Source organism: Thermobia domestica, chromosome 2 (genome assembly GCF_964235325.1).
Source record: "Thermobia domestica chromosome 2, izTheDome1.hap1.1, whole genome shotgun sequence".
Lineage (NCBI taxonomy): Eukaryota > Metazoa > Arthropoda > Insecta > Zygentoma > Lepismatidae > Thermobia > Thermobia domestica.
The window spans coordinates 145,708,731-145,736,244 of record NC_137455.1 but is presented as its reverse complement, the minus strand read 5'-3'; the positions used below and the strand labels follow the sequence as shown (position 1 = coordinate 145,736,244).

At 36.4% G+C, this 27,514-nt stretch overlaps 1 protein-coding gene across 1 annotated transcript in view; it reads right to left on the bottom strand.

The window, feature by feature from the left end:
- Positions 1-27,514, bottom strand: part of LOC145676008 (F-box only protein 33) — an 82,494-nt gene that overhangs the window by 41,578 nt on the left and 13,402 nt on the right. Inside the window, exons 3-6 of the mRNA XM_081746847.1 lie at positions 23,860-24,020; positions 23,007-23,127; positions 16,511-16,703; positions 10,779-10,903 (exon numbers count right to left, since the gene is read on the bottom strand). Of these exons, the coding sequence (XP_081602973.1) occupies positions 10,779-10,903; positions 16,511-16,703; positions 23,007-23,127; positions 23,860-24,020 (600 nt within the window). The remainder of the gene's footprint in view (positions 1-10,778; positions 10,904-16,510; positions 16,704-23,006; positions 23,128-23,859; positions 24,021-27,514) is intronic.

Genomic DNA, 27,514 nt, shown 5'->3' with positions numbered 1-27,514 from the left:
AGGGGTAAAAGTGGATCTGAAAAGGTAGGAGTACGGTAGCAAGCGGCATGACGTCACGCCGCCCCCCGCCTATCCTTGCCCATTTTAATTTCTTAGGAACTGGGGGACGTCGTAATATTTTTCCGAGGTCGGGGATGGCGTTCTCCCGCGTTCCCTCACTTTTATCCCTGGTTATAATTCGCATATCGATTAAAAGAAACGATCGGGTTTGACTCTTAACATACCAAGCGGGGTCCTCTAGGAACCCCAGAGGGCGATATTTGGTGATACTGCTGCAACTATAAGAATCAATTTATTCTGGATTTTTATGTGTGTCCTGCATCCGTTTGGGATATACTATCTATTACATAATTAGATCAACGATGCGTTCGTTAAAAAAAAAATACAAAAAATAAAAACACACTGGAAAATGTAAAAGCTCCATTGTTAAACTTGTATTTCAGATTTACGAACACAAAAGTATAAAATTGTACGAAAAACTGAATATTGCTCAGTATGCTTTTAGACATTCAAAAACTAATAATTTGAGTTGCAATACTATGTTGAGAAATTAAAATAATACTTGGGGTCCCCAGAAGACCCCAGCTTGGTAAACAACGTTGACGAGTTAGGCTTGGTACGTTAAGGGTTAAATGAATATTTAAGAGTCGTAAGAATGATTGTCCGTTCTCAGGAGTAACAAAATATCTGAAAAAATCTTCAAGGGATACTAAAATTGTAATCCATTCAATAAATAAACTCTTTCGCTTTTTTTTTTTTTTTTTTTTTTTTTTTTTTTTTTTTTTTTTTATGAACAATTACCCACATGTTCTCTTGCCTCTACTTGAGAGTCACGTAGTGATCCGAAACAAAGTTTTGAAATGGATGGGGGTAAAAGAGCATATGTTTTGGTACATCTGCTAGTCAAGCTAATAAATATAGTAAGACAACAAAGACTAGAGAACATAGTAAGATCCAATAGCTCTGATTCTAATTTTCCATGTTATCCCTTGACGCTATGGGCAGGCTAAATAAAATTTAGTAGTGATAGATTGAATATTTTGAACCATTAATGCAAACCACCTGATATACAGAGGACGAAGATTTATGGTCAACCACGATTAGCCATGATTTGCAGTTACAGGGAAAATTTAAGAGATTGTTCAGCCCGGCTTCCAGGCATGGACGTCCGCAGGACTTTTTCAAGGAGGTAAAATACTGATTCCACGGGGGGAGGGGGGGACAAAAGACCGACACACAAACTCAGTCGCGAATACACAATATTTTGATACACGAGGGCACATAATACATCAAGTAAAACAACAGTTATTTACGCGCATATGCTTATTAACTACAGTAAATAATCTATAATACCAGATACTATATTAATTAATATGAATATATTAAGTGTTATAACATTTAAGTAAGCAAATTAGTATGTCTTGACATGCACTTCCAAAAACCTTTCAAAACCCTGGGAGGCAACATCCCTTTTGCCCCTTCCCCGCTGCGGGCAGCCATGCTTCCTAGTGCTCTGTGTCTATATTTATATGCTGTTTCAAAGATTCAGGAGAGAGAAAATGCATCTTGGTAATCTATCAGAAGTCCATGCCATTTCATTTTCAATCTCCCGCTCTTCGGTTTGTTTCTTAATTTGTTAGCTCGAGGTTTTCTATCAACTTTTTAGTCTGTTAGTTGGCAACATTTACACACTGTCGTCTGCGTTGTTTACAAGAGCTGCAAAGCTTCGTGAAAAAGCGAGTAGGGAGGTCTTGATCCAATTTTTGATTATCTTTTATCTATTTGATGATATCACATAATTACTGTAAAATTAGCGGTATTTTAATTTCGCAGTGATAGGGACTCTTAAAACGGATAGTAATGATACTAAACATGAACGTGCTTTGATGTTTATTATTAAAACAAGGCTTTCGTTTCGTTTCGCATTTGTAAAAATTCAGCAGACTTCTGAATTACACGAATTCAATACTGAAACCGAAAGTAGATGATCTATAATTTCTGGATGCGATAGAGGAATAACGTGAGAAATGAAACCTATTCATCTGATGTGAATCCATTTCAACAACATTTTTTTGCTATCTCGCAATTATTACTATGTATAAGTCAATACTGCAACAGAAAGTTATATTTCTTACTACTTCTGGTATTACCAGATGAATAAACTCTGGTAAAGACAGTCTTTACCAGATAAATGTAAGGATTATGCGAAGCTTACATTTAAAAATGAATCTATGCTGGTAGTTGAAGCGGTCAATATTATACAACCTCTCATACACCAAGTGCGTGAGATTTTAACCTCACTTTTTTAAGTGTAACCAAATTTGAGGTTAAATTGATGACAAACAATACTCTAAACTTTATATATCGTCTCATACCCCAAATATACTATGACGTTTTAACCTCACCAATATTTTTTGAAGTTAAAAAAAAAAATCGTTAATCTAAATAATATAAAATAATACCTTTTAACCTAAAAGAATTCTAAGCTCAGAACATAATTCCACGTAATGGATATGGATACCCACCGTTTCAAGATAATCATTCTAACTATCTCTTGAAGAAAGAAAGAAAGAAAGAAAGAAAGAAAAAAAAAAGAATTCGTTCTCGTTCAAGAGTTATGTGCAGTAATTGGACGAACGTAATAACATTGTAATCTTATAAGGCCCACTTAGTGTGATCCTAATCAAGATGAGGCTATAGTTTTTTTCGACTCCTATTACCGTTTTCGTTTTATAAAAATCGATACTAGTACCGGAAGTAATAACAGATTTCCATGATTTCCAGTTGCAACAGAGGAATCACGATGAAGATGGAACCTATTCTTGGAGTTGAACTCGTATTAGAACTTGTTTCTCGGTATCTATTACTGCTTTTTACTATGCTGATCAACACAGAAAACGGAAACCCTAGATTTCCACATTTCTTACCTGAACAGGGACATGAAAGGTTGATTAAAATTATTCTTGGGAGGATGAGTCCATATCAGAAAGTTATTATTCGCTAGATTTAAGTTTGCTCTTTGCTCTATGGTAATCAATATTGAAACCGTAAGTAATACATTTCTAGTATTTTTGGTTGCAATTGAGGAATGAAGCCTGAGATGGAAATCTCTTCTTAACTTCATACTAGAAAACCGCTCCTTTAATGTCTATTACCTTTTTGCACTATTGGGATAATTTTAAAACCGAGAATCGTTGATTTCCGCCACTTCCTATTTACATACAGAGATAAAATCGGAAAGAAAGTTTACCTTGGGATGCACAATTGTTTCGAAGGACAACTTATCAATCTCGCTTACCGCTTGTACTCTATGGAGATCAATATTTACGCCAGAAGAAGTAGGAAATGTCTACCTTTTCCGGTCCTAGTAGTGAGAGACAGATGATGGAATCTTTATGTAAAACGCTGAATCAATTTATTGCTATCTATTATAGCTTTTCTTCGATGGTGATCAACGATGAAACTGAAAACAGTTGATTTCTACCATTTCCTGTTTGAATAGAATGTTAACGGAGGACACAGAATCTATCCTTGGGACGCTGAATCTATTCCAAAAAGAGATTTAACATATTTTACAGTTTTTACTCCATGGAGATCAATATTGAAACTGTAAGTGCTAGTAACTTTAACGACTGCTGGTTTTAGTAGAGTGATATGGATTGAGAACTATCTTTTCTTGAGATGCTTGTACTGTCCCTATTTCCTCGATTCCAGCTGATTCCAGCTTATTTATCCTTGGTAGAAGTTGATAATTAAGGTACTACTTCTACTCTCATCATGACGACGGCAGGGTTATAATACCATTCCGGCCGGTCATCGAGTATATCCTGCTTCCATCACAGTATCTGAGAGTAACTTCTTCCTAGGATTAGAGCAAACTATCATCTCGTCCGAAACGATTTTCAACGAGACACAACGATACTGAATACGCATATGGGTTGCCACCGGAACGCACTTTAGCATACTATATCTAACATGACGGTTATAACGCAGTCAAGATTCTTGACGAAGATGCAGACACTATGAGGTAGGAAAACACGGAGTACGCAGATATACAAAACCTATACATGATATTCCAGTAGTATAAACACAGACAACACAGTTCACCGTAAAATATATTCTACATTAACCTTTATGATTAAAGATAATTAACATAATTTAAAACATTACAATGCAGACTATAATTTGTTGAGATACATAGTAATTCATATTTTCTTTCTTTATAGGTGCTGGATACGACCACACGGTAGCGTTCTCTTCAGTTCCGGGTGTTCCAGGTAAATAAGATACGAAGATGTGGTATCTCTTTCTACCTCCATAGAGTCCAGGTAAGTATTTATTACATATGATTGCCCTATTATCTTTCGATAAAAATTTCTCAGGAAATCACGAAATTCATTTACGAACTTATTCCTTGTACAACGATCTCGATTTTGTCTTGAATCAATACAGGTATTCGTTCTTTTGTCGCAGGTGACTATGTACCAATGACCTATTAATGGAAAGTTTAAATTACAAATACTCTCTCCTCCGTCAGCTGATGTGAAACTGGTGTCGTGCTTGCTGTTATTATGTTTAGAATTCGAAGATTTACTTTCTGATACCTCGAGTCTGGAGACAGAACCGCTCAAGTAATCATTATGAGTGTGTCGCAAAACCTCTCTCGACATCTGAACATTTTTGACTGTCTAAATGAGATTCTTTCTAAGGGAACATTGGTTGGAATAAGATGTTTTAATACCTTCGGATTTGAGACAAAGCAACGTATGTTTCACATGACATTTCTTTGTCATCACTGGCGGCTCCAGAGGGGTTCGATGGTATGGCCGTACCCCTAGTTGTTCCATGGATGCTGGCGCGATATAAAAGCAGAACATAGTCTGTTTTTATTATTTATATTGTATTTATCATCATTAAATAAAATACTATTTTTTATTATTAAGAAAACAATAGCTTAAAATGCATCTACTAGAAAAGGCACCCAGAGCAAATATCATTACATATCAATGGATCATGGGAAAAGTGAAGATTTTAAAATTGAAATACAATGTGAAGAAAAACAGTTTTCACGGTTACGCGTTTTTTTTTTTTTTTTTTTTTTTTTTTTTTTTTTTTTTCAGTAAAGTGTACATTAATCACGTCCTTTGCTAACAGTATTGTAATATACTATAAAAGACTGTGTGAAATTGTATAATCGATTTTTATTCCATATGAATATACGAGGAAGCTGTTTTGCTTATCGCACAACTTGTATACGAATCCTGAAGCTGCCAGTGCTTGTCTCCAATGTCAATAAAAACTTTCGGCAACGTCTTGCCTTGTGGGATGAGTAAATAGTCATAACAAACAGTGATCGGTATCTGTCGTCGAAAGAAAGTTTTACCATCTTTGCTTCACGTTCTAGTTATAGGAGGGATCGATATAAAGTTATTAGGGAGACGAGACCCAATAAATGATAAAGAAAGACACTGTTAGTTAAGATAATACCCAGTTATCATACATCCAATCACTTCTCTTTCCACATCCACACTTCAGGAGTAATTACGCTCTCTATTGATATCAATTATTATTTTTTCTGTAAATTTATAAATTATCTCCCTTATATACATTAATATTAGACGTGAACCTTATTAACCTATACACTATTAAACTCTTTAAAAAAAGAAAAAAAGTGAAATATTCTAATATATTATCCATATAAGTAACACCACCTATACAGGGTGTTTCAAAACAACACCGACAACGTTTGGGAGGTGATTCCTGACACCAATATAAAACGAAAAATATAGATCAACCTGGGTGCACAAATGCTTCCTTTCGGAGTTATAGGCTGCCGAAAATATGAAAAAATGACATTTAAAGGTCCATAGCTCCAATACTGTGGGACCTATCGTAGTCGGGTCAAGACTTCACTTAACAATTAATATGTACACTATCCAAAAATACATTTTTCAAAACCATGCGGTACTTCTGCAACAATTTAGTTAGTTGGTTGGTGAGTAGTGCGTTGGTGAGTACTTCAAATTATATGCCTGTAGTCAAACTCCCTCTATAAAAATTGTTGCAGAAGTACCGCATGGTTTTGAAAAATGTATTTTTGGATATTGTACATATTAATTGTTAAGTGAAGTCTTGACCCAACTACGATAGGTCCCACAGTATTGGAGCTATGGACCTTTAAATGTGATTTTTCACGTTTTCGACAGCCTATAACTCCGAAACTTGGTCTATACTTTTCGTCTAATCTTGGTGTCAGGAATCATCTCCGAAACGTTGTCGTTTTGTTTTGAAACATCCTGTATATTATTTATATTTCTTACGATTTATTAAGCACCCTCTTAACTTATATTAAGTAGCATCCTGGTACTTCTTAGTTTATACCACATTTTATCTCGATCGGCTGAGTTTTTTTTTTTTTTTTTTTTTCTTCAGCGAAGCTACAGTCGTCATTTCCTGTGAAAAGCCTCATTGCAGTTGATCAATCACGCTGTGGTGAAATTATTAAAATATTTACTTGTTAAATACGAACAAAATTATAAGGGCTTTTGAGAAAATTTTGCCCTATGAAATCCAACTACCCTTGTGGACTTTTTTTTTTTTTGTGTGTGTGTGTGTGTGTAAGAAATGACTTATATTAGGATTATTAATGAAAACTTTATTAATGAAATATGAATAAAATCGTGTAAAGTTAGTCTTGAAAAATCGTTCGAAACAATTAACCTCCAAAGACAGGATCCTTGTAATTTTGTCTGGCCAAATGAGTTGTGCCATATTGTCAGATTATTAATAAGGTATTTATGAAATATGAACAAAATCGGATGGGCAGTTTTTGAGAAAGTCGTTCGGAAAGAACTCACCCTCAAGAATAAACTACATATTTTCTCCCGTATATAGGTTTTCCCAGTGTACAGGCGTGAACCATACTAGCCTATACATCGTTCAACTCTGTAAAAATAAATCACACATGTAGGTGGCGCTCCCTATGTATATGAGTTATAGTTTTATTTATTTACTCACTACTTCTTTAACTTCTATTCAGCAGTGTCCTTTCACACTTTGCACTTTTTAGTCTCAATCTAATCTGTATACTAAATTTCAGTTCGATCTGTTTTGAGTACTTTCTGCTGCAACAAAGCACAACTGTTACATTCGTCATTCCCTGGGAATATTCTCCTTGCAGCAGAATCAAGAATCGAATTGTCAAGGTATAAAAGAACGCAAATTAAAGCTTAAAATTGTATTAAGCTCGTATGATGACAAGAAAACAAATCTTCAGAAATTAAATGAAAAGTGTGCTAATTCAGCTATTTTTGTAGTTTTGTTTGGCGACTGACATTTCTTCTTAGCAGTAAAGTTGTATGTACCGTAAATCTACAGTTAATACGGTACATAAGACTGGATAACACGGTACATGCTCGGATCTTCTATGTATAATTGATCCCTGGGAATCGATTGATCATGGGAATGATCCGGAAATTCGTACTGTCACCAAGAAAGGTGGACACCAAATTTGGCAATAAATTCGAGATCTTCTCTATATAACCTCAACCCAAGGCGACACTTGTACGAGTGATGGATCACTTCTCGGATACACTGATTGTAGAAGACTGTATTTTGGGGCTAAAAGAGAAGTTCAACCTCAGAAGTCGTATGTCCGTAGTTTTCGACTCGTCTCATATATTTACGACGCATAAAGCTCGCAAGTGGCGGTGTGGTAGAGTGAGGAGCTTCCGAGACTCAAGTGCAAAGGGCCCTGTGTTCGATTCCAGATTAACTCAATCTTTTTTGTTTTTTGCTTCAACCAACAAAGTAGACATTTGTAACTACAAGTAAAATATTATTGATTCACCATATGATTATAATGAATAAAACAATAGAAATGTTAAAATCAGTTAGAATCTTTCCGTGTTCCATGTTAATTAGCAAAGAAATGTAATCTATTCCGTAAATATATTGATATCACGAGTTATATTATGGTTACCACAGTTGTTGTGTAAAAAATGTTCTTGACGCTTCGTGTCTATATCTGTGAACAGTGTGCGAATTACAATGGGGATGAGAGGGAAATCCCCGTTGGTAACACTGGATGTTGTTATAGCCAAAGTAGGTTTCCCCCTCACTTCCCTTGTAATTCGCACACTTTCCACAGATGTAGATACGAAGCGTCACGAACATTTTTTACACAACAACTGTGGTAACCAAAATATAACTCGTGATATCAATATACTTATGGAATAGATTACATTTCGTTGCTAGTTAACATAGAATATTGCAAGGTTTTACAACTGATTTGAACATTTCTATTGTTTCATTCATAATAAATATATGGTGAATTAATACTTTACTTGTAGTTACAAATGGCTACTTCATTGGATGAAGCAAAAAACAAAACAAGTTACTCGAGCGGGAATCGAAACCGGAACCTTTTGTGCGTCAGCGGCAGATGCTCCTCTCTGCCACGCTGTCAATTCATAACTTTACGCGTCGTACGATATATGCGGCGAGTCGCAAATTTTAAGACGCTTTTTCTTCGCTATGTTTTGCTATTGCGCTCTTCCACTTTGTAATATTAACACTTTAAATGTACACTACCACGTCGCAAAAAATGGCCCCGAAGTTCATTTACCAAAGTCTGCTTTCTCCTTGTATCACCTTCACACTTTCTTGTACTTTTGCTCTCTTTCGGGATGGAAAAGGTGTAAGCTTTCACTGCTTATTAATTGCCTTCATTTCTGAGTCGAAGTAATACCTTCAGTATTCACTCGAAGTGATCAACAGTGCAAAGAAATTATCCGTATTGGCCTGGCACAGCATCAACTTTTCCTTAGAACTGTCACACCTCTGTGCTATTTTGTCAGGCCGTTATTGATGTTGACCTTCACTATGATCTCGTAGTTCGTGATTTTACTCACTCTGCCAGCATTAGGGTCTCCACCTGAGTGATGCAATATACTAGGTGTTCTTCCACTCAAGTGTAGAACATGTATCACCGAGCTCTTCTTTCTGCATGAGTGGAGTCATCTGAGAAATGCCCCTCATGCGGCGTCCAACAATATCACATCAGGTGACTTTCAACAACATGATGGCAATATCAGAAACATTTCAAGTGTTAGCGAAATTCTGTGCTTTCGAGGGACTATACTAACTTTATGACCACCCCTTGCATTTAGAAACACAGGGTTGAACTTAAACACTATGGGCCTTATGCAGAGTCGTTTTGAAGCGCGATTAGTGCTATACTAAAGGTTTCGACTAACATAAGTCTCTTGCAGTAGTCAGAATTTTAGTATGTCGCTAATCATACGTCAAAACGACTCTGCATAAGGCGGTATAAGTAAACCAGCCAAGACGATTTTGCTGGTAGCCTTGTGCGTCACAAGCAGAACAAGAGCAAGGAATTCAAGGCATAAGTGTATTTCTTCACCAATTAATTATTTACCTATTTTCGAACTATCAAGTAAATAATTCTACATATTAAAAACTGAGGGCAGTGATAAAGTAGTTCCGAAAACATACCGAGCTACACGTTCGCTCAACACAAGTGGCAACTATATGAAAAAATCATAACAGAATAAACCTAAAAAGAAATGACATCACAAACTGTAAACTCCATTGATTTCTGGAGAAAGAAATGAATAGAAAAAAATATAAGGAGACTGCCTGCAGTAACTGAAAACGTAGACGATGAAGTAAGTGTCAAACGATTATTTTCGTTGATACTCCAGGAGCTTTTGGTAACTATGCGGTGGCTCGAGCTGTATGAAAATCTAGAAAATATAGCAATAGGCACTTAAATACGCCAAATAGGTATGGATTATGTCAGAACATAATTTTGCAGCCCTGGAAATAACGTTAGAAAAACAAACGTAAGATCTGTGGATGGTGTAGCAATTGTTAAGTTCCTGGGTTCGTAATATATACGGATGGTATGAGAATCGTTAACACAGGCAATTCTAGACAGAAACTATAATAATAATAATAATAATAATAATAATAATAATAATAATAATAATAATAATAATAATAATAATAATAATAATAATAATAATAATAATAATAATAATAAAAAGTGGACAATGCATGATAACAGACTCAAATTTGGTACAACAAAAACAAATTAAAATTAACAATCACCATAAGCAAAGGTATATTATTAGAAGGACAGCAATAAATTAAAAAAAAAAAAACTCCAGTAAGCACAACACTGAACAACAGTTTCAGAAAAAAAAAAGATTTAAAAAATTACAGCACGCATATTGCAAAGCAGATATAAATTAATGATAACCTACATAAAATATTACATATAATATGTTAAGTTTACAACCTCCCAACGAAATACTTTTTTACTATTTATAAGGTAACAGTCATTGCTCCAGTGTCCGGGGACACAGTATTTTACAAAACTTTACTCATATGAAGGAAAATTAGGCAAATTACAAAGAGCAAATCTGTACAGAATAATGGAAGCAGTGAGAAGAACGCATGTGGTGATATTTCAAATATTATTATCAATGGAGACACTACACTTTATAATTTTAAGAATAGCTTATCACTTAATAGCAAAAGGATTTACCTTGGCCTCTTTCCTTGTTTCAAATTTCAATGTTGAAACACTGCTTCAAAAAAACCGAAAGCAACATTAAGTACGCATATACGAGGCCTATACTGTTTTGGAAAACTGAAACATTTCTTTCGTTACGTTGAGCAAACGGGCTTGATGATTTATATATTTATAACAGTTATAGAGTCTAAAATTACAGATAAATAGATATACTTACATATTCCAAGCTGTCCTTATACTCTTGACCTTCGATTAGATCTTGTTCTGCCACATCCAGTCGTTTTAACTTTGAACCTCTTAACCTTGCAATTGCGATCAGATCTTCTTCGTAGTATTTGTAACCTAGAATTTTTTGGAAGAAAACCACGTAAATTCCAAAAGACTGTACATGATATCCCCTAACTTAAAAGCAAAAAGTTATTAATAAAATAGGGTCTAGGATATTTTTGTTAAGATTAACCTTTATTTATGCCATCTAAGAATCTCAATCGCATGAATACTCTTTTATTAGGATTTCCAGGAGACATAAATCAAGGTTAGTGGTTGTATTTCGTGATCCATACTTTCGCAAAGGAAAAATGGAAAAGGTTAAACGGAAACTAGGAAAGAATAAAAAGAAAGAAACCTTACCAAATACACAATTAAAAGTAAATTGAAGACATTGTTGATTCCCGTTTCCCCAAAATACTTAAGGCAATGTTGCCGTATCAAAAAACACAGTATTTAACTAATGCAATTAACTATTTTACTAACAGTGATTTTTTGTAAACTTCTATACTATTATGTCAAATTTAAAACGATTCCATTCTTACTTTACTTTCCTTTTCAATTTATATACAATATTGATTGTGTTAATTTTGTTTACTGTTAAATGTTCCAGTAAACCTGAAATTGCATTTTCACTATATTTAGAATCTCAACTTATACTCTTTAATTCGCATTTTTACGTTTCTTATTCTTCTTATGTATTTAATGTGCCATTGTATAAATGTCGCACGAATGATTAAAATTTGAGAAGGATGGCGCATGCTCGGCACCTATGGTAATTTCGGCCCCTCATGTACGAGGGATGACGTCCCTCAGCGATCACACTACCCGGGGAAGTGAGAAAGGAAAAAAAGTGGCTTGGAACCTTTTATTTTATGTACAGCCACAGCATTTGCCTGGTGTGAATGAGGAAAACCCAAGAAAGACCCCAATCAGGATGACTGGCCTGAAATGACTTTCCACTTTTCGAGTGTGTGTTCCCACCGTCGAATTTATAATGCAAAATTACAAATCTATGTTTTGCTTTAACACAGGTGGCAAAAACATGTTGGTAGGTTGAAATGAAACGTCAGTATTTTTCATTTCCTTGCCTCCATGAAAGGGCATCTTAAACCTTATTGTTTATGATCAATTTAATTATTTCTTTAAATCGAGACATCTCTTGCTGAAATACTAAGGGTGGTTATCTGCTATCTTATTCACTAACGCGATGCCGTAGCCCGAAACAGCTGTACTGCACTTAAAGCATTTAATTATCTTTCGATCTTACTCCGACATAATTATTTTATTAGCTCTCCTAAATAAACAATCCAAATTTTGGATTTGGTAAGGTAAGAATATGTGAAATAATTAAGAGCTTGCCTTTCACTCCTAAAACCGTGGAGACGAATCTTGTTTATACAGAAAATCGAAATAATGTACGCATTCATTGATTTCTATGTGAATTATTAAACTGTAAATTTGACTCTGTACTCAACAGTACTGAGATCCTTATTTATTTATTTCTTAGCTGAAATACAAGTTTTTCTCATGGGGAGAATAAGGTTTATGCAATATGTCGTAACTTGAAAGAGAATGAAGGGTGAAACAAATCAATAAGAAAGAGCAATCCCTTCGGCGTTGACCCTATATATATGAGTTAAATAAATAAATAATAAAGAGCAACCCTCTTTAGCATTATTTTTGTCAATTCCCGGGTCGGCTGACATGTCCCTTTTTGCCTAAACTTGAGCTTAAATGCCATCAGGATTGTCACAAATCAACTTGGCGATTACGAAAACTATGGACACGGTCATTTTGGATATGTTACTTTTCACTCCCCCTCCCATTAACGATAGGGGATAAAGTCGGACTTGAAATGCGTCGGGAGTGTCACTATTGATCTCAGCGACCCCGAAAACTATGGATTTGACAGTAATATCCGTAGTCTCTGATATTTCTCCTCTAATTTTATGCATACATTTTGAATCTCCTCCGTCAATCTCCCAAGTCGAAAATGGAAAAATCGGATAAAGAAATGAGTGAAATAAATAGCGAATGGTAACGACTTCGGCATTGTCCTTGTCAATATGCCTGAAATAATTAACGCATAGCAACGTCTCCCGCGTTTGCCCCTGTTAATTCCAAGGCCAGGTGACATGTCCCTTCTTGCTTAAACTTGGGCTTAAATATCATCGCGGGACTGTCACAAAACAGCTTAGCGATTACTTTGAATTCGACACGAATATGGTCATTTTGGACGTTACATTTCACTCCCCCTCCCAATGACGATGAGGATTAAAGTTGGACTTGAACGACGTCGGCAGTGTGTGGTATACCCTTCTCTTCCTCATGCAGACGAAGGCTGAAGGGAGTAACTGATTTTGTTAATTTAATCCTGATATACTTTTTGAGTAACAAAATCTCTTTACATTCAGGACTACATCAAGAATGCTGGGCTCGGATCTAAGACGGTGTGGCCCTCGGAAGAAAGTGGATGATCGGATGTAATCTGTAAACCAGAATTTAATATGCACATAGTTAAGTTGTAGATAGCAATATTTCAAGTAAGTAAACACGTGACAGACTGTTACAGCTATGTAGCACTAACGGACCATCCAACGACCATAAGATCAATGTGAGCATTACAAACATATTTCCATATCATCTCAGTTGCAATTCATATAACCTTAATACTTTCCACTTGATCTCACATATATATGCTAATACAATTGCTTCTGCTAATCGTTGCAGTACTATAGCAATATGCCACTAAATTAATCATACGTAGACTTAACATATTCAATCTTCTTTTAAGAAACATTTACAGATGGTGATCAGAAAAATGGAAACACCTGTAGTTGGCAACACGTCAGATGTATGGGTTGGCAGTGGTGTCGTGGCGCCCGCAGCGCCGGACCGCTGGTGTTGGTGTGTTAGGTCGGTCTCCATACTACGTCAGGCGCAGTGGAACAGCAGTGTCCAGTGGCTGCAGCAGATGGAGGTAGTGTAAAATGGGAGACACCTCAGATTTTCAAAGAGGGCGAATTGTTGGTGCGCGGTTATGTGGAGTGAGTGTGACGGCAGTGGCTACTGTGTTAGGTGTGTCGCGTGGGACAGTGTCGAAGGTGATGACGGCCTACACAACACACGGGAAAATCACATCGGGGAAGCGGAACAGTGGGCGCAAGAAAATCATTAGTGACAGGTCACGCCGGGTATTAAAGCGCATTGTCACGCAGAACCGTCGTGCCACTGCGGAGCAAGTGACGGAGGAACTCAGTCAGCACCTCCCCCACCCTGTTTCGAGAATCACAGTCCGCCGCGAATTACACGACATGAACTTACGGGGTCGTGTTGCACGGGCCAAACCGCTCATCAGGAACCATAACGCTTTCGCACGCCGCAAATGGTGCCGCGACCATGCAACTTGGACCGTTGAGGATTGGAAACGTGTGATATGGTCGGATGAGTCATCCTTCACCCTATTCCCAACCACGGGCCGTGTTTATGTGTGGAGAACGCCCAAAGAAGCTTATGATCTGCAGTGTCTCCGCACAACTGTGAAACATGGCGGCGGCTCGGTGATGCTGTGGGCCGCCATATCATGGTTTTCATTGGGTCCTGTGGTCACACTTAGCGGACGAATCACTGCCAACGATTATGTCGCAATTTTAGGAGACCACTTGCATCCTATGGTCCGGATGTTGTTCCCGGACAATGACGCCATCTTCCAGGATGATAATGCACCCATTCACACAGCTGGCGTTGTTGCAGCGTGGTTTGAGGAACATCGGGTTGAAGTTCAACACCTCCCTTGGCCCGCCCAATCCCCAGATCTCAACATAATTGAACAACTGTGGTCCGTCTTGGAAACACGACTCCGGCGACGATTTCCACTTCCATCCTCTCTCACAGAACTGGCCGATGCCCTGCACGAGGAATGGTGTAAAATTCCACTTGCTACCATTCACGACCTCTATGCCTCCATCCCACGTCGCATCAAGGCTGTTCTGAAGGCGAAAGGTGGCCCGACACCATATTAATCTGGTAAGTTGCAATTTCGTTCAGGTGTTTCCATTTTTCTGATCACCATCTGTATATTAGCCAAAGGAGAATATGCATATAGATACATCCGTAATAGTCAACAGTAAATACCATTTCCTAATCTGAACTGCAACATAAATGAATAACCAGTAACTTGCGAGTACTTAAATACTTCATATCATAGTAAATGTGGTAAGTACATTGTTAAGATTTAAAGTATTGGTGATAAAACATCAGAAGGTCAAGCTAACATGTCTTCAGAAATCATTTCGTGAACTAAATATGCTGAATTTAAGAACTTACTTGTATAGATAATGATAAATTAGAAGTACATCCGATATATTTCGGTACAGTAAATGTTACCTTTAGGATTCCGGGAAACGTTAATTTATAGCTACATCATTTTCACAGACTTTTTATGCCAAATGAAACACAATTAATTTCAAAGTAATTTATCGTTACCCTTTTTAACGACGACGACACGATGTATGTCACGCTACCATTTTTCCATTTTAGTTACAAAACTTTCAAAGATTACTTAAATCTCCTAGAAAGTCAATTTACACCATTCTAGGTGCAGATCAAGAATATTGGAGCGTATCACTAGAGACATTATCATCAAAAATTAAGTATAAATTTAACTATACATAAACACTAGATAATGAACAAACAATAAATAAACACAAACAAGCACAGATTGACAATGTCGGCGTGTAACAAATAACTAAAGTGAAAATTGAAACTAAAGTGAAAATTAACAAAATAGTTCATTATGCATTACTCTGTAAGCGGATCGGTAGAAACAATCCGTTACAAGTGTTACTATTAATCATCGACCCCGAAAACTATCGACTGGACACTAATATCGATCATTTTGAAACATTTATTTTTCACCCCTAAGGTGTCGATGGAGGCTACAGTTGGAAGTGAACAACGTCGAGAATGTTGTTATTTATCTCAGCGATCCCGAAAGCTATATGGTTAGCGTTCGCACCTTTGGCTTGAGAGACTCGGGATCGATTCCCGGCAGTGGTTCGAATCATCTGTTCAGGTGTAGATCGTCTCATATAGTTGTAAGGGATGCGAAATATCCTCTTTTATGCAAAATGTTCACTCCCCTCCCTGCTGAAAATAATAATAAAAAAAAAAAAAGGCTTCGTGCGTGAATAGATCTATCTGCATACAAAATTTGATGGCTCTAGGTTGTTCTTTCTATGTGAAAATGTGGTAACAGATTACAAAAATAATCAATCAACAATGTACAAATCTTGTCTTAAAAACGTTAGTTTTTATTTTTGAAAATCTAAATGTTAAAGTCGTTAATGTCTATGTTAACGAGTAGAAGGGAACGAATATACGACATAAATATATATTAAATTACTTGTTACTGTCCTGTAAGAGATCACACAAACGAAACAACAAATAAGGCACTTACCAAATTGGGGACTTAAAAGCAAACGCAAAATTTCACAAAATTAGTTTTACAGAACTTTAAAATTAACGAAATCAAAACTTTTTAATATACACTATCTTAAAGCAGTGGACAAAGAAATAAGTATACAGCACTATCTCATAACGAAGACTGCAATTCTTTATTACGACAGCAAGCAGAAATGGAATGAAACTTAGAAGCAAATGCGAACGTCAATTCCTTACCTATGAATACTATTTCTTCTAAGTGAGTACATCTCCATGCAGCCATGACAATAGGGTCTGGCTGGTTCTCGTTATAATCGTTTCCCACTACGAACTGATTGTTACCTGGACATCCGAAAGAATCTACCCACCATAAAGACTTCAGTGTTTTTGAATACCAGGTTGACAAGCGATGCAAAGCATGAATATTCACCTGTGCATACAGAAAAAAATCTATTGTCACAAATTACACTTTAAAGCTTTCCCAACACCCACTTGCTACAAGTTATCACATTTTATAACTACATGTCGAATAAAATAAAACCCCTAATTGAACTCGGTCAAAAATACTATATAGTGAAACTCAGTTATGTTGACTATGAACACCAATAGTTCGATTAAAAGTTGTCAATTTGAACATAAAAATTAGAGATGCAAGGGCTCGGAAAAAAAAAACGGCTTTTTTGGAAAAAAAAACTCGGTTTTTTCTGCTTCGCTTTTTTGCTTGGGAAATTTTGGGCTTTTTTGAAAATTCTGCTTTAAATTGATAAACCAGATTTTGTTTCTCTTCTCTACAACACAAAAAGTCATTTAATTAGTGGTTGATGCCGATAATAATATAAAACCTCGAAAATAAACCATGAATTTTGAAAAGATATTTCAAACAGATTTACTTCTCAACATATTTACATTATGAATTCCAAAGGATTAACCAATGTATATAATACGATTTTTTTTAACCTCCTACATACAAAAGTAAGCAGGGTTGGCAAGAGCCATGGTTGTTTTTGAAAATGCCAAAAACCCGTTTTTTGGGGGGAGTTTAAACTAGGCTTTTTTGGTTTAAACCAGGTTTTTTTGGGTTTAGATATTTTGCTTTATGTATTTATATTACACATTGACAGAAATAAGTTTGTTTCAACTTGGTGTTATTATGCAACGACGGGGTTATGCTGGAAGAGGTCACATAAGCTTAAAGAAGTCCGGTTAGTAAATTTCTTAAATTGAGAAACTCCCGCCCTAGCCATCGGGAAAATCCCGTCATTACTCTAAATGTAAAACAATAACGAAAAAATCCTGTTATTGCTTTGCATGTAAAATTTAAAGGTCAACGTATCATAATCAGTACGCTAAAACTGAGGTATTAAATTACAAATTTAGTTCGTACATATCATTGAAAGTACAATCCAAGCTAATGTTGGAAGCTACGTAGGCAATCGATAAATTTTGCCAATTTCTATCAGTATATTTAAGCAACCTTGGCTTCTTTATAAAACAACAGGCATTCAGGCATGCGAAAATATACAATTTAGTTTCGTTTCGTATGTTCAGGCTTAACATCCTTACGTAATACCGAGATTATCAAGGAGAAGACTTTCGCTTAAAGTTACATCCGAACCGCTACTTTGTTTACGCATGAAAGAAGGGTTGTGGTTCGACCGAGAATTGAACATAGGACACCTTGATTAAAAGGTGAAAAGGAAATAAAACTAATGCAGATGGTTTGATGTGTGGAAACGTCACCATGAAGTTCACACGATTCGCATTTTTCGTACCTTTTATTTATTTTTTTTTTTTCGGTTTAAACCAGTTGTTTATTTTTTTAAAAAAAGAAGAAAAACATCTGGTGTAAACCAGCCAACCCTAAAAGTAAATACTTCTTTTAAAAAAATACTCAAATAAGTAGCAAAATTCTATGTAGTATTTTTACTTCAAAATATTCCATACCCTCTTTTTGGAACAAAATAAAATTAAAATAAAACATAAGAAAAATACTTAGATTTATATGATACACTTAAAGGCTGCACACCTAGAGATTTTGGTTTTGTATATTCTTGAAATTCTACAGTTTTATATAAGCACCATCATGGATTATTCAGTCCTCAAGTTTTCTGTATTTTTAACAAGAGGGACTGAACATGAGGGGTGTGAGATAAGAACATGGTAACCCATAATTTTACTATTTTAAGAAATTAGAAATTTTCTGCTGCACAATCCATTTTGAAAGTCGGAAAGCTGATTTTTCACATAAGTCTATACATGAGGGATCTAACGAAGCGGTATGCGTTGCTGCCTATCTGATGCTGCGTAACTCAGCAATTGAAAATTTGTTAGTTACCATGCTCTTGGCTCACACCCTTCATATCATTATGGAACTCTCTCCACCCCACCAACACACACACAAAAAAAGGACTACGGAATATATTTAAGTTAAGATAAATACAACTGCACAACAAACATGATTGACTGGAGCATTTGCGCTTCTATCGAGAAGTCCGGAATTCAACTCAGCATTCGACCATTCTGACAAAACTTTTCTTCATTCCATCTATGAAGCAGAAATAGTGCGTGTACTGTGAGTTGGCTGACTTCATTTCTTATTGTTTTTAAATCGTTATTATTACTAATTACCAGCAGTGACGGTTTTGCGAGGGTTAGGGGGGGGGGGCGGTCTTTCGGACTGAAGCCTGTTCCCCAAAATTACGGAATGTCTAAAACAAACGAAATATCTATTAGTTATGCCTTTACTCATAAACTTTAAGCTACCGTCAAATAAAAATTACGAATGTTTAGAAAAACTAAACATTAGTAAGAAAAAAACCCTCCCAAAATACTTTTCTAAATCCACCACTGATTCTCAGTATAAAATGATCTTCAAGGTTGTATCCGGAAGATTATAGCTAAATATATAAACGAAACGAAATACAGTATTAGTTATGCCTGTACTCATAAACTTTAAGCTCCTCCCAAATAAAATTAGGAGATTTTAGAAAATGAAACAATCAGAGAAACCCGTCCCAAAGTACGTTTCTAAATCCGCTACTGATTATTTGTATAAATTAGTATTCAAGGTTGTATCCGGAAAATTATTGCTAAATCGTTGCACAGCTACAGTATAACAGAAATGTGGAAGTACGGTCTGACGGATATATTGAAAAACGTGCGCTTTGACGGATATATAGAAAAACGTAAGTTTAACTTCTGCGTTAGAAGCTAGAGTACTAAGCTCTTAGAAGTGAAACAGACGACAAACTGAAATGATATCGAGAAGAAAAAATATCGATAACTCAAAAGTTAAATAGCCTCTAAAATTGCCCTCAAATACTACATTCTTCATGTTAGCTTTAATTCGTAAAACATGTGCTCCATCCATCTTGATGGTGAATTTTAGAGCGAAATATGGCATTTAGGTCATGGAATTCTTATCTAAGTATAGAATATACTATAAGAAAGCTATTTAAATAGAAAAATCATGAAAATGAAAAAAGCCAAAATTTCCAAAATTCTCGTTTTTTTCCCAAAAAAGCCGGCTTTTTATGTGAAAAAAACCATCGATTCAAAAAAGCCGGCTTTTTTGCATCTCTAATAAAAATGTATTACGCGATTCAGGTCAGGCGACACAACCGTTGCTGACAAACTTTGGGCCAAGAGACCAATTGCCATGAGTAGGAACTTCCTGGAGAAAAATGTAACAACCAATTAACGGACAAGCACACGTCACTTAGCTCCACAGGTAGGACAATCTCAGAGCACTGTGTGCCATCTTTTGTCACCCTATGTTTGTTTAGAGATGTTCTCAGTTTGTACAACATGAGTTGGCACCACACAGGATAAAAGATGATTTACTTTGTTTCATTAATTGCAAAAGAATCTATGTGACAACAAGTTTTGGTACCGGACTGTCACAAACAGGGTTGTCAAAAACCCAGTAAGAAAAATAAAGGCCCAGTGGATTATATTGGGTAAAACTGAGGTTTACTAAATTGTGTACTACATTTAAACCCGTATTACAACTTAAAATACCACTTAAGCGTCCATGTTCTATTGCACACATTTGGAGTGGAAGTATGGAATTCTCTTTTCGCACAAAGGAAATTCGAGAAGATTCATCCGCGTTTCGTTAGAAATATTTTGTACTTGACAGTCCTTATATCTAGAAAGGAGGAAGTAGAGGTGAACAATTCTATAGAACATAGAATAGGATTAAAATTCCGTATTATACTCAGGATTCAAGGGCTAGCTGTCTTGGCTGAAGATTTCTTTAACTTTTCTCACAACATGCCAAGCAAATATTAGGATACTATCTCACGTCAGAAGTCAGACATGAAAGAAAACGACTTCACTAACATCTTTGTCACAAAAGCTGTGTCGCATATATATATATATATATATATATATATATAATCAATTATCATCCCCTAGAACCTATATGCTTGTTTCAAAGGTTTATGTCTTATGTCCAGAGCGTGTAACATTATAGCAAAATGCATTTCCCGCTCTTTGCTTTCGGCAATATAGGGTAATTATGTTCCTTGAAGTTTGTGCCGCAAAAGGAAACGGAAAAGTAGGTTTATAAGCACTTTAGGTCGGTATTTCATGTGCTTATATTAAGAAATCAGCATTATTGGATTTCCCCCCTCCCATTCCCTTTCTTAAATCCAGATAATTATATATGATTCAGTTCTGAGCCAAACAAAGGAAGTGAGTGTTGTTTTAGCTGCTATTTATGAAATTTGCTGAATTTTCATTAGCAAATAGTGGTAATTAAGTGGTGTAATTTTAGTGTAATGTGTGGTATATTAGAAGGATAAGAGTGCTGTTACCAGTTTAGATTCTCTGATAGTGTCTCATTTGTATTGTAGAACAGAATGAGGAATCTTTTTCCCCTCGCAATTATTCTAGATACTGCAACGGAACTTGGCATATTCATTACATAGGTCATAGTATTTTTTAAAGATAGATATTTTCGGGCATTTGTAACCATACCGCTTCAGGGGGCGTCAAATTAAAAAACTAAAATAAATAAATAAAGGACTGAAATGTTTGCTTTTTTTTTGGGGGGGGGGGTAAATTTCATTCTCAGTTGTCAATTTGCTTCCTTACAACATATATAAGATCAAAAGACCTTTGTAACATACGACAATCGTTCTATACGTCACATATTCTACCAGATACTCAAGAGGAATTCAGAGTTTCCCGATCTCCTTTTTAATGCAACTATTTTTCGTTTTGTGTGTGTAATTATCCAGATATAGTGTTGTGAAAACAGACTCAGATCTTCAGTAATTTCATTTTCCAAGTGAAGCGTTTGTCGAGTTTTTGACAATATTATTAAAAAAAAAAAAAAAAAAGCATTTGTAATTATTATAAGAGAAAATTTTGTTTCCTTTTTAATGCAACGACTTTTCGCTTGTGTGTGTGTGTAATTATCCAAATATCGTGTAAGAAATAGTTCTTTAAATGAATGATTTGCAATTTGTAATTAAATGACACACTGAGAAAGACACTTTATTACTTGTTTGTACTTGTACATGACTATGTACTACAAAAACAAAGGGAATGTTATAATTGCTTTCTGCCCCAGATTACTATTGAACACCGTTACAGCGAATCTAATCGAGTGAGAACAAAATTTGTTACGAACGACTTCCGAACGTACTTTTTCTTCAATGATATTCTTTCCTAGAGATATTTTTGATAAATACATATTCTAAGCCAATTCTCAACCTAGACGTGTTCTGGAAAACACGATTAAGAAATTAATTATGATTTAACTAAGATTCTCATTTCAATCCAAGTTTTTAAATATAATTTTGAAGGTAAGATTTTTTGAGGGGTGGGCTGGGAAAAATTCCAACAACCCTAGCTACAAATGAAAAATAGATCTTTCTGTGATATTCTGTCGGTGCAGTGGTTACGACAAGCAAGAGGCACTGATAGTTGTTTAAAGTGGCATGTTTGAAACAATGATCATACGCATATGGTGGGATATCGATAGTCTACGATGGTCTGCAAACTCGTTCCAGGCAGCCATGCTGTGAATGGAAGCTTTTCACACTGGAAAATTCAGCTCATTCACGATATTATACGACAGAAATATCTGATCTTCATCAACAGGTAAAAGGAAAAAATGAAATCTGAGTTTTACGTCCCACGGTTATGCCGGTTAGGCTAAAGGAGACGGTGATGATGAGTGATGAATGAAATGGTGGAATGAAGAAAGTGGGAGGAAACGGGAGAACCCCGAGAAAACCCACGCACACGGTGTTTGTCCACCACAAAGTCCACTTGGCGGGGGCTGGGATCGAACCCGGGACCCAACAGATAAAAGGCTATGCTTCAGGTTAATGACGCCTCGTGGCAGCGGTCCAAATTAATACAACAGGTCAGACCATTCAAATTATAATGTGCTTCGCTCCCTTGAGCAATTTCTAGAAGGACGACGGTTCGAAACAGTTGACGATGTGGAAAACAGGCTGCATTAATTTTATACGTCCAAATTAGGTATACGCCATCTCCGTGGGATTGTGGCTCTTGTGCAACGTTGAAACAGAAACATCCAACACATTAGATTTTACTTTGCACAATAAGTAAGACTTCTTCACCCTATTACCATAGAACTAATGTTTCATACTAAAATCGAATGAACTTATGATACACTTTAGTAAATACCTACTTAAATACTTAAGATAAAATAATGCTCAAATAAAAACAAAACAAGAACTGATATGCATACCTGTTCACAGAAAAAAGCCTTCAAGTGAGTAAGTGGCATTGCGGGTTTGAGTATATTTGTATGCAGAATCTCCACTGCATCATATGAATGGATTAATGTTAAGTGAAGTTCACACTGTGGACTGAAACAAGAAAGACAACGAGATAATTCAAATTGCAGATTTACAGAAAGTATATATTAAACAATTGTTTAAGTGGCTGATATTTAGTTATGATAATATTCAATTTAACGTTGAAAATAAAGTGCTAACTGTAATGCAATGCTAATGTGGTTAATTTTTACTAAACGTCTGTAAAACTGTGAATATCAAAGTTATTTATATATTCAAATTTTAAACAGAGAAACGCACGTGACTATATATAGCTGCAATAACTAACTTTAAAAATTAATAATACAAAACTTAATTTAAATCAATCAATTCTGTTTTCAATTTCTCTCCCGAAGATATAATGTATGAGAAATGAAGAAAACCTTCGAATTTCCTAACTACCATTACGACTCTGGAACACTCTGACCGCAGTAAAATACTTATTTATTAAATCTAAAGTAATGTGTAACAGTTTCAACAACTTAACGATGTCTTCATCAGACGTTAAGTGATTGAAATTGTTACTAATTATATTTAATAAATAAATAAATATGTTACTCTGATCAGTAAGTTCCTATTCACCATATTGTCTGTACATCATATTTTCTATAAGTGAGAACTCAATGGAATCATGTACGAAGCTAAATGGGTAAGACGTAACCTAAAGAGTGAGCATTTGTTCAGAAGTTTGCAGCAGTTCCAGCGAATGAAATACAGAAGAGAAAATAGACGTTATCTCCCGCTGTGATTATTGTATTGACTTACTTGTGTTTGCAAAACTTGGACCATGACGCACTTGTTGTTCCAGGATGATTATCCTCAATGCCATGCACATGGATTACTAAGCGTGACAGTCCCACACTCGATGCCTTACTTATGGTTTCTAAAAGGCTATCACTCACACAGTCATAGTCGAGACTGAGAACCTGAAAAATGAAATAACTCTAGTTTAACTGCAACTCTTACTACAAAGATCGTTTACTAAGTATTGCATAGATGGATATAATATTTTTATTAGTTGCAATATGATGAAGAAATTTTAGGTGAATATACTCTGATCCTTGAGCTACAAGATCATGTCATCAATGTAGCCTCCTGCATCTCCTGTGACGCATCTTGTACAACGTTCTTTCTATTCTTTGAATGTTCTTTGGTAGAATTCAGATGGTTGACTTTTACACCATTGTTTCACACAAGAAATAATGGCCTTGTCAATATCGAATGTTTTTCCTCGTAGGTGGGCTTTCAGACAACCAAACAGGAAGAAATTCGAAGGAGCAAAGTCCGGACTATATGGAGGCTGAGGGACGCCTTCCCACCCCAATTTCATGATTTTCTGCTCTGCTATCATGGCTGTGGGAGGCTTGGTGCTGTCACGATGGAGCTTGATGACTTTACTTTGCAGTTCCGCACTCTTGGTCTGGAGAACATGTCGTACCTTATTCAATGACAAACAACAACGCTCCTTGTTAATTGTGGAGCCATATTCCAATTAGTCTATGAAAATGACACCGCACTGATGCCAGGAAAAGGAGACCATAATTTTCTGATCTGATCTCGAAGTCTTCATAAAACCGCTGCAACCAATGTTGGATACTGGCGCGGTTCAATGTGTAATGCTAAAAAACCGGAAATAACTTCCTATGAATCGATGCGGCTGATTCATCACCAGTTTTGAACAGGAACACCATTACCGACGGTTATCGGCTCCTGACGTCTACTTCAGTGTCCATTGTGGTTTATCTGTACACAATAGGAACAACAATTATTAACATTTTGAAGCCAAAGGATCAAAGTATGTTCACCTAAAATTTCATCATCATACTGCAACTATTGAAAGTATTATACCCATCTGTGCAAACTTTATTGCTCTCCCTCATCTTAAAAAATGTTAAATTGCCTAATATTTATATTCTTAAATATGCACTGTCCAGCCAAATTATTATGACAATCCGCTAGTCTTTTAACAAAGTCGTTGGGTTGATGTAAAAGTCACGGGCCAAAGCAGAACCGTTCCCATGGATCTCACTCGATCAGTCGGCGTGGTACTTATGCACAGAATGTGGAAGGCCGGTGATATATTAGTTTCACAAGGGCCAGATTGTGGTGGCCAGACGGCTGGGAACTAGCATCTCGAAAACAGTGCGACTTGTCGGGTGTTCGTGAGCTCCCGTGGTTAGTTTTTTCCAAGTGGTAAAAGATCGGTAAAACCTATACCAAACGACAAGACATGACAAAGTCATTAAAGATATCAGACGCAGTAGACTGTCGAGGTGGGTACAACAAGATAGAACGCGAACTGTGACACAAACAGAAGACTAATAGACTTCAACAATGGATAAACCACGAGTTTGTCTGGGCACACAGTTTACAGTACGAACACATGTACCAATGTTAATACTAGGCATAATCGATAACGACTGGAATCAGAACGTGTCCATCCTCATTGGACCGCAGAGCAATAGCTCAATGCTGAATGGTCCGATGAATCATGATAATGCCTTCATCAAAATCCGTCTTCCAGCAGAATATCTGCTAGAGACATGTACAGTAGGCTGATAACATGCCGGGAGTGGATTCACAATGATTCGGGGAACTTTCATATGGTCATCCATGGGACCAATACCATGATGGTGCCTAGTTATCGGCAGGTAATTGCTGATCACGTACACCCATTCATGATCACGTACGCCTTATTTCCAGCTGATAAGAGCCTCTTTCAGCAAGACAACGCTCCTCGTCATAAGGCCAACGTTGTGGTACAGTTGTTAGAGAAGCCCAATGGTGAATTTCAATTGCTAGAATGGTCCCCAAACTCACCCGTTAACTCAACTGAACACTTCTGGGATGTTACTGAACGTCGCATACAAGCTCATCGCTCCACTTCATGGAATTTATAGGAACTAAGTGACATGTGTGTAGATGTGGTGACTCCAACCACCTACCAGGGTCCCATTACTTCCATGCCAAACCACACTGCTGCTCTCCTGCGAGTCAAAGCGGACATATCAAGTAGGTGGTCATAATGCTATTGCTGGTCAATCTATGTTTGAAACTTTCTATTCTCCGTCGTATAGCTTTTCCTAAATACTCTATAATGTGGAAGGAAACTTCTTTACCCAGAGAACCTCAGAAATCTTGCCTAGTAATAACCTAAGATCTACATGTACGCAATATCAATTTCCAGCCACGTCCGCAGGTTCTCAAGTTCCATCAGAGCGTATGTGGATGACTATCACCTTTCCAGCAGTGTGCCCCCAAATATTTTATTGGTTCCCATTAGAATTTAAATCAGAAACCAATTCAGATAGATGATGTTGCTTATCATAATTCATAGCACTGAATTTTAGCCTTGTTACCTTCACAGCATAAATGTACTGTTCAGATGTGTTTCTATCTCTTTTCAAAGGAACTAATGCGATTGTTTATATATATATATATTACACACGAACGAGGACCGCGGTGGCTGAGTGGTAGAGCGTTCACTTCTAGTGCATGATGGATCCCTGGTTCGATTCCAGCTCGCACCAAGTTAACTTTGTGGTGGACAAACATCGTGTGCGCGGGTTTCCTCGGGGTTCTCCCGTTACCTCCCACTTTCTTCACTCCACCATTTTATTCATTTCTCATGATCATCGCCTCCTTTAGCCTAACTGGCATAACCGTGAGACCATTTCATTTTTCATTTCACGAACGATACCTTCAGAATTGCCAGTTTAAAACTTTCTCCTGTTTGTATACTTCAGTTTTGAGCTCCCTAGCGGATACATGGTTGGCACACGCGCTTTAGGAAGGTTCGATTCCTGCTGGGAGTTCACATTGTTTGGATTCCACGTTAAGCTGTGAGTCCACCATTCTATACACTCCTGTGATGAAAAAGACACGCTAAACTCCCAAAACAGCAATATATGCTTCGTTTACTGGATAGGAATATTGATGATTCTCTTATACGTTTTTTCAATTAGTAAAGCATTACCTTGTGCCTCCTCGTGACCAAATGGATAATGAACGTGTTTTCCGCGTGCGTCATTTCAGGTTCTATTCTTGGTGAAGTGTAGCTTCAGATTAAACACCGAATAGTGGTTCAAATCTCACTTTAAACGGGTCTCGTTTATATAGTTTCAATGGAGAAAAAGAAACTCACAGAAATAAGCAAACCATAATATTTAACAATTATGTATTGAATATAAATTTAAAATGTCTTAACCTAATATATGAGAAAGTAAATAAAGAAAAACTTAGTTAATGTTTAGAAAACCTCACGCACTACTACCTCTACATCCGAATGTATAAGTAGAACTCCTTATCATTACTTGAACCTCCTAACATGCAATATTATATTTCTGAGAAGGCCACTAGTGCTAAATATTTACTTACAAAATCTCGCTTCACGTTAAATTGTCACCTGAAACAATTACAC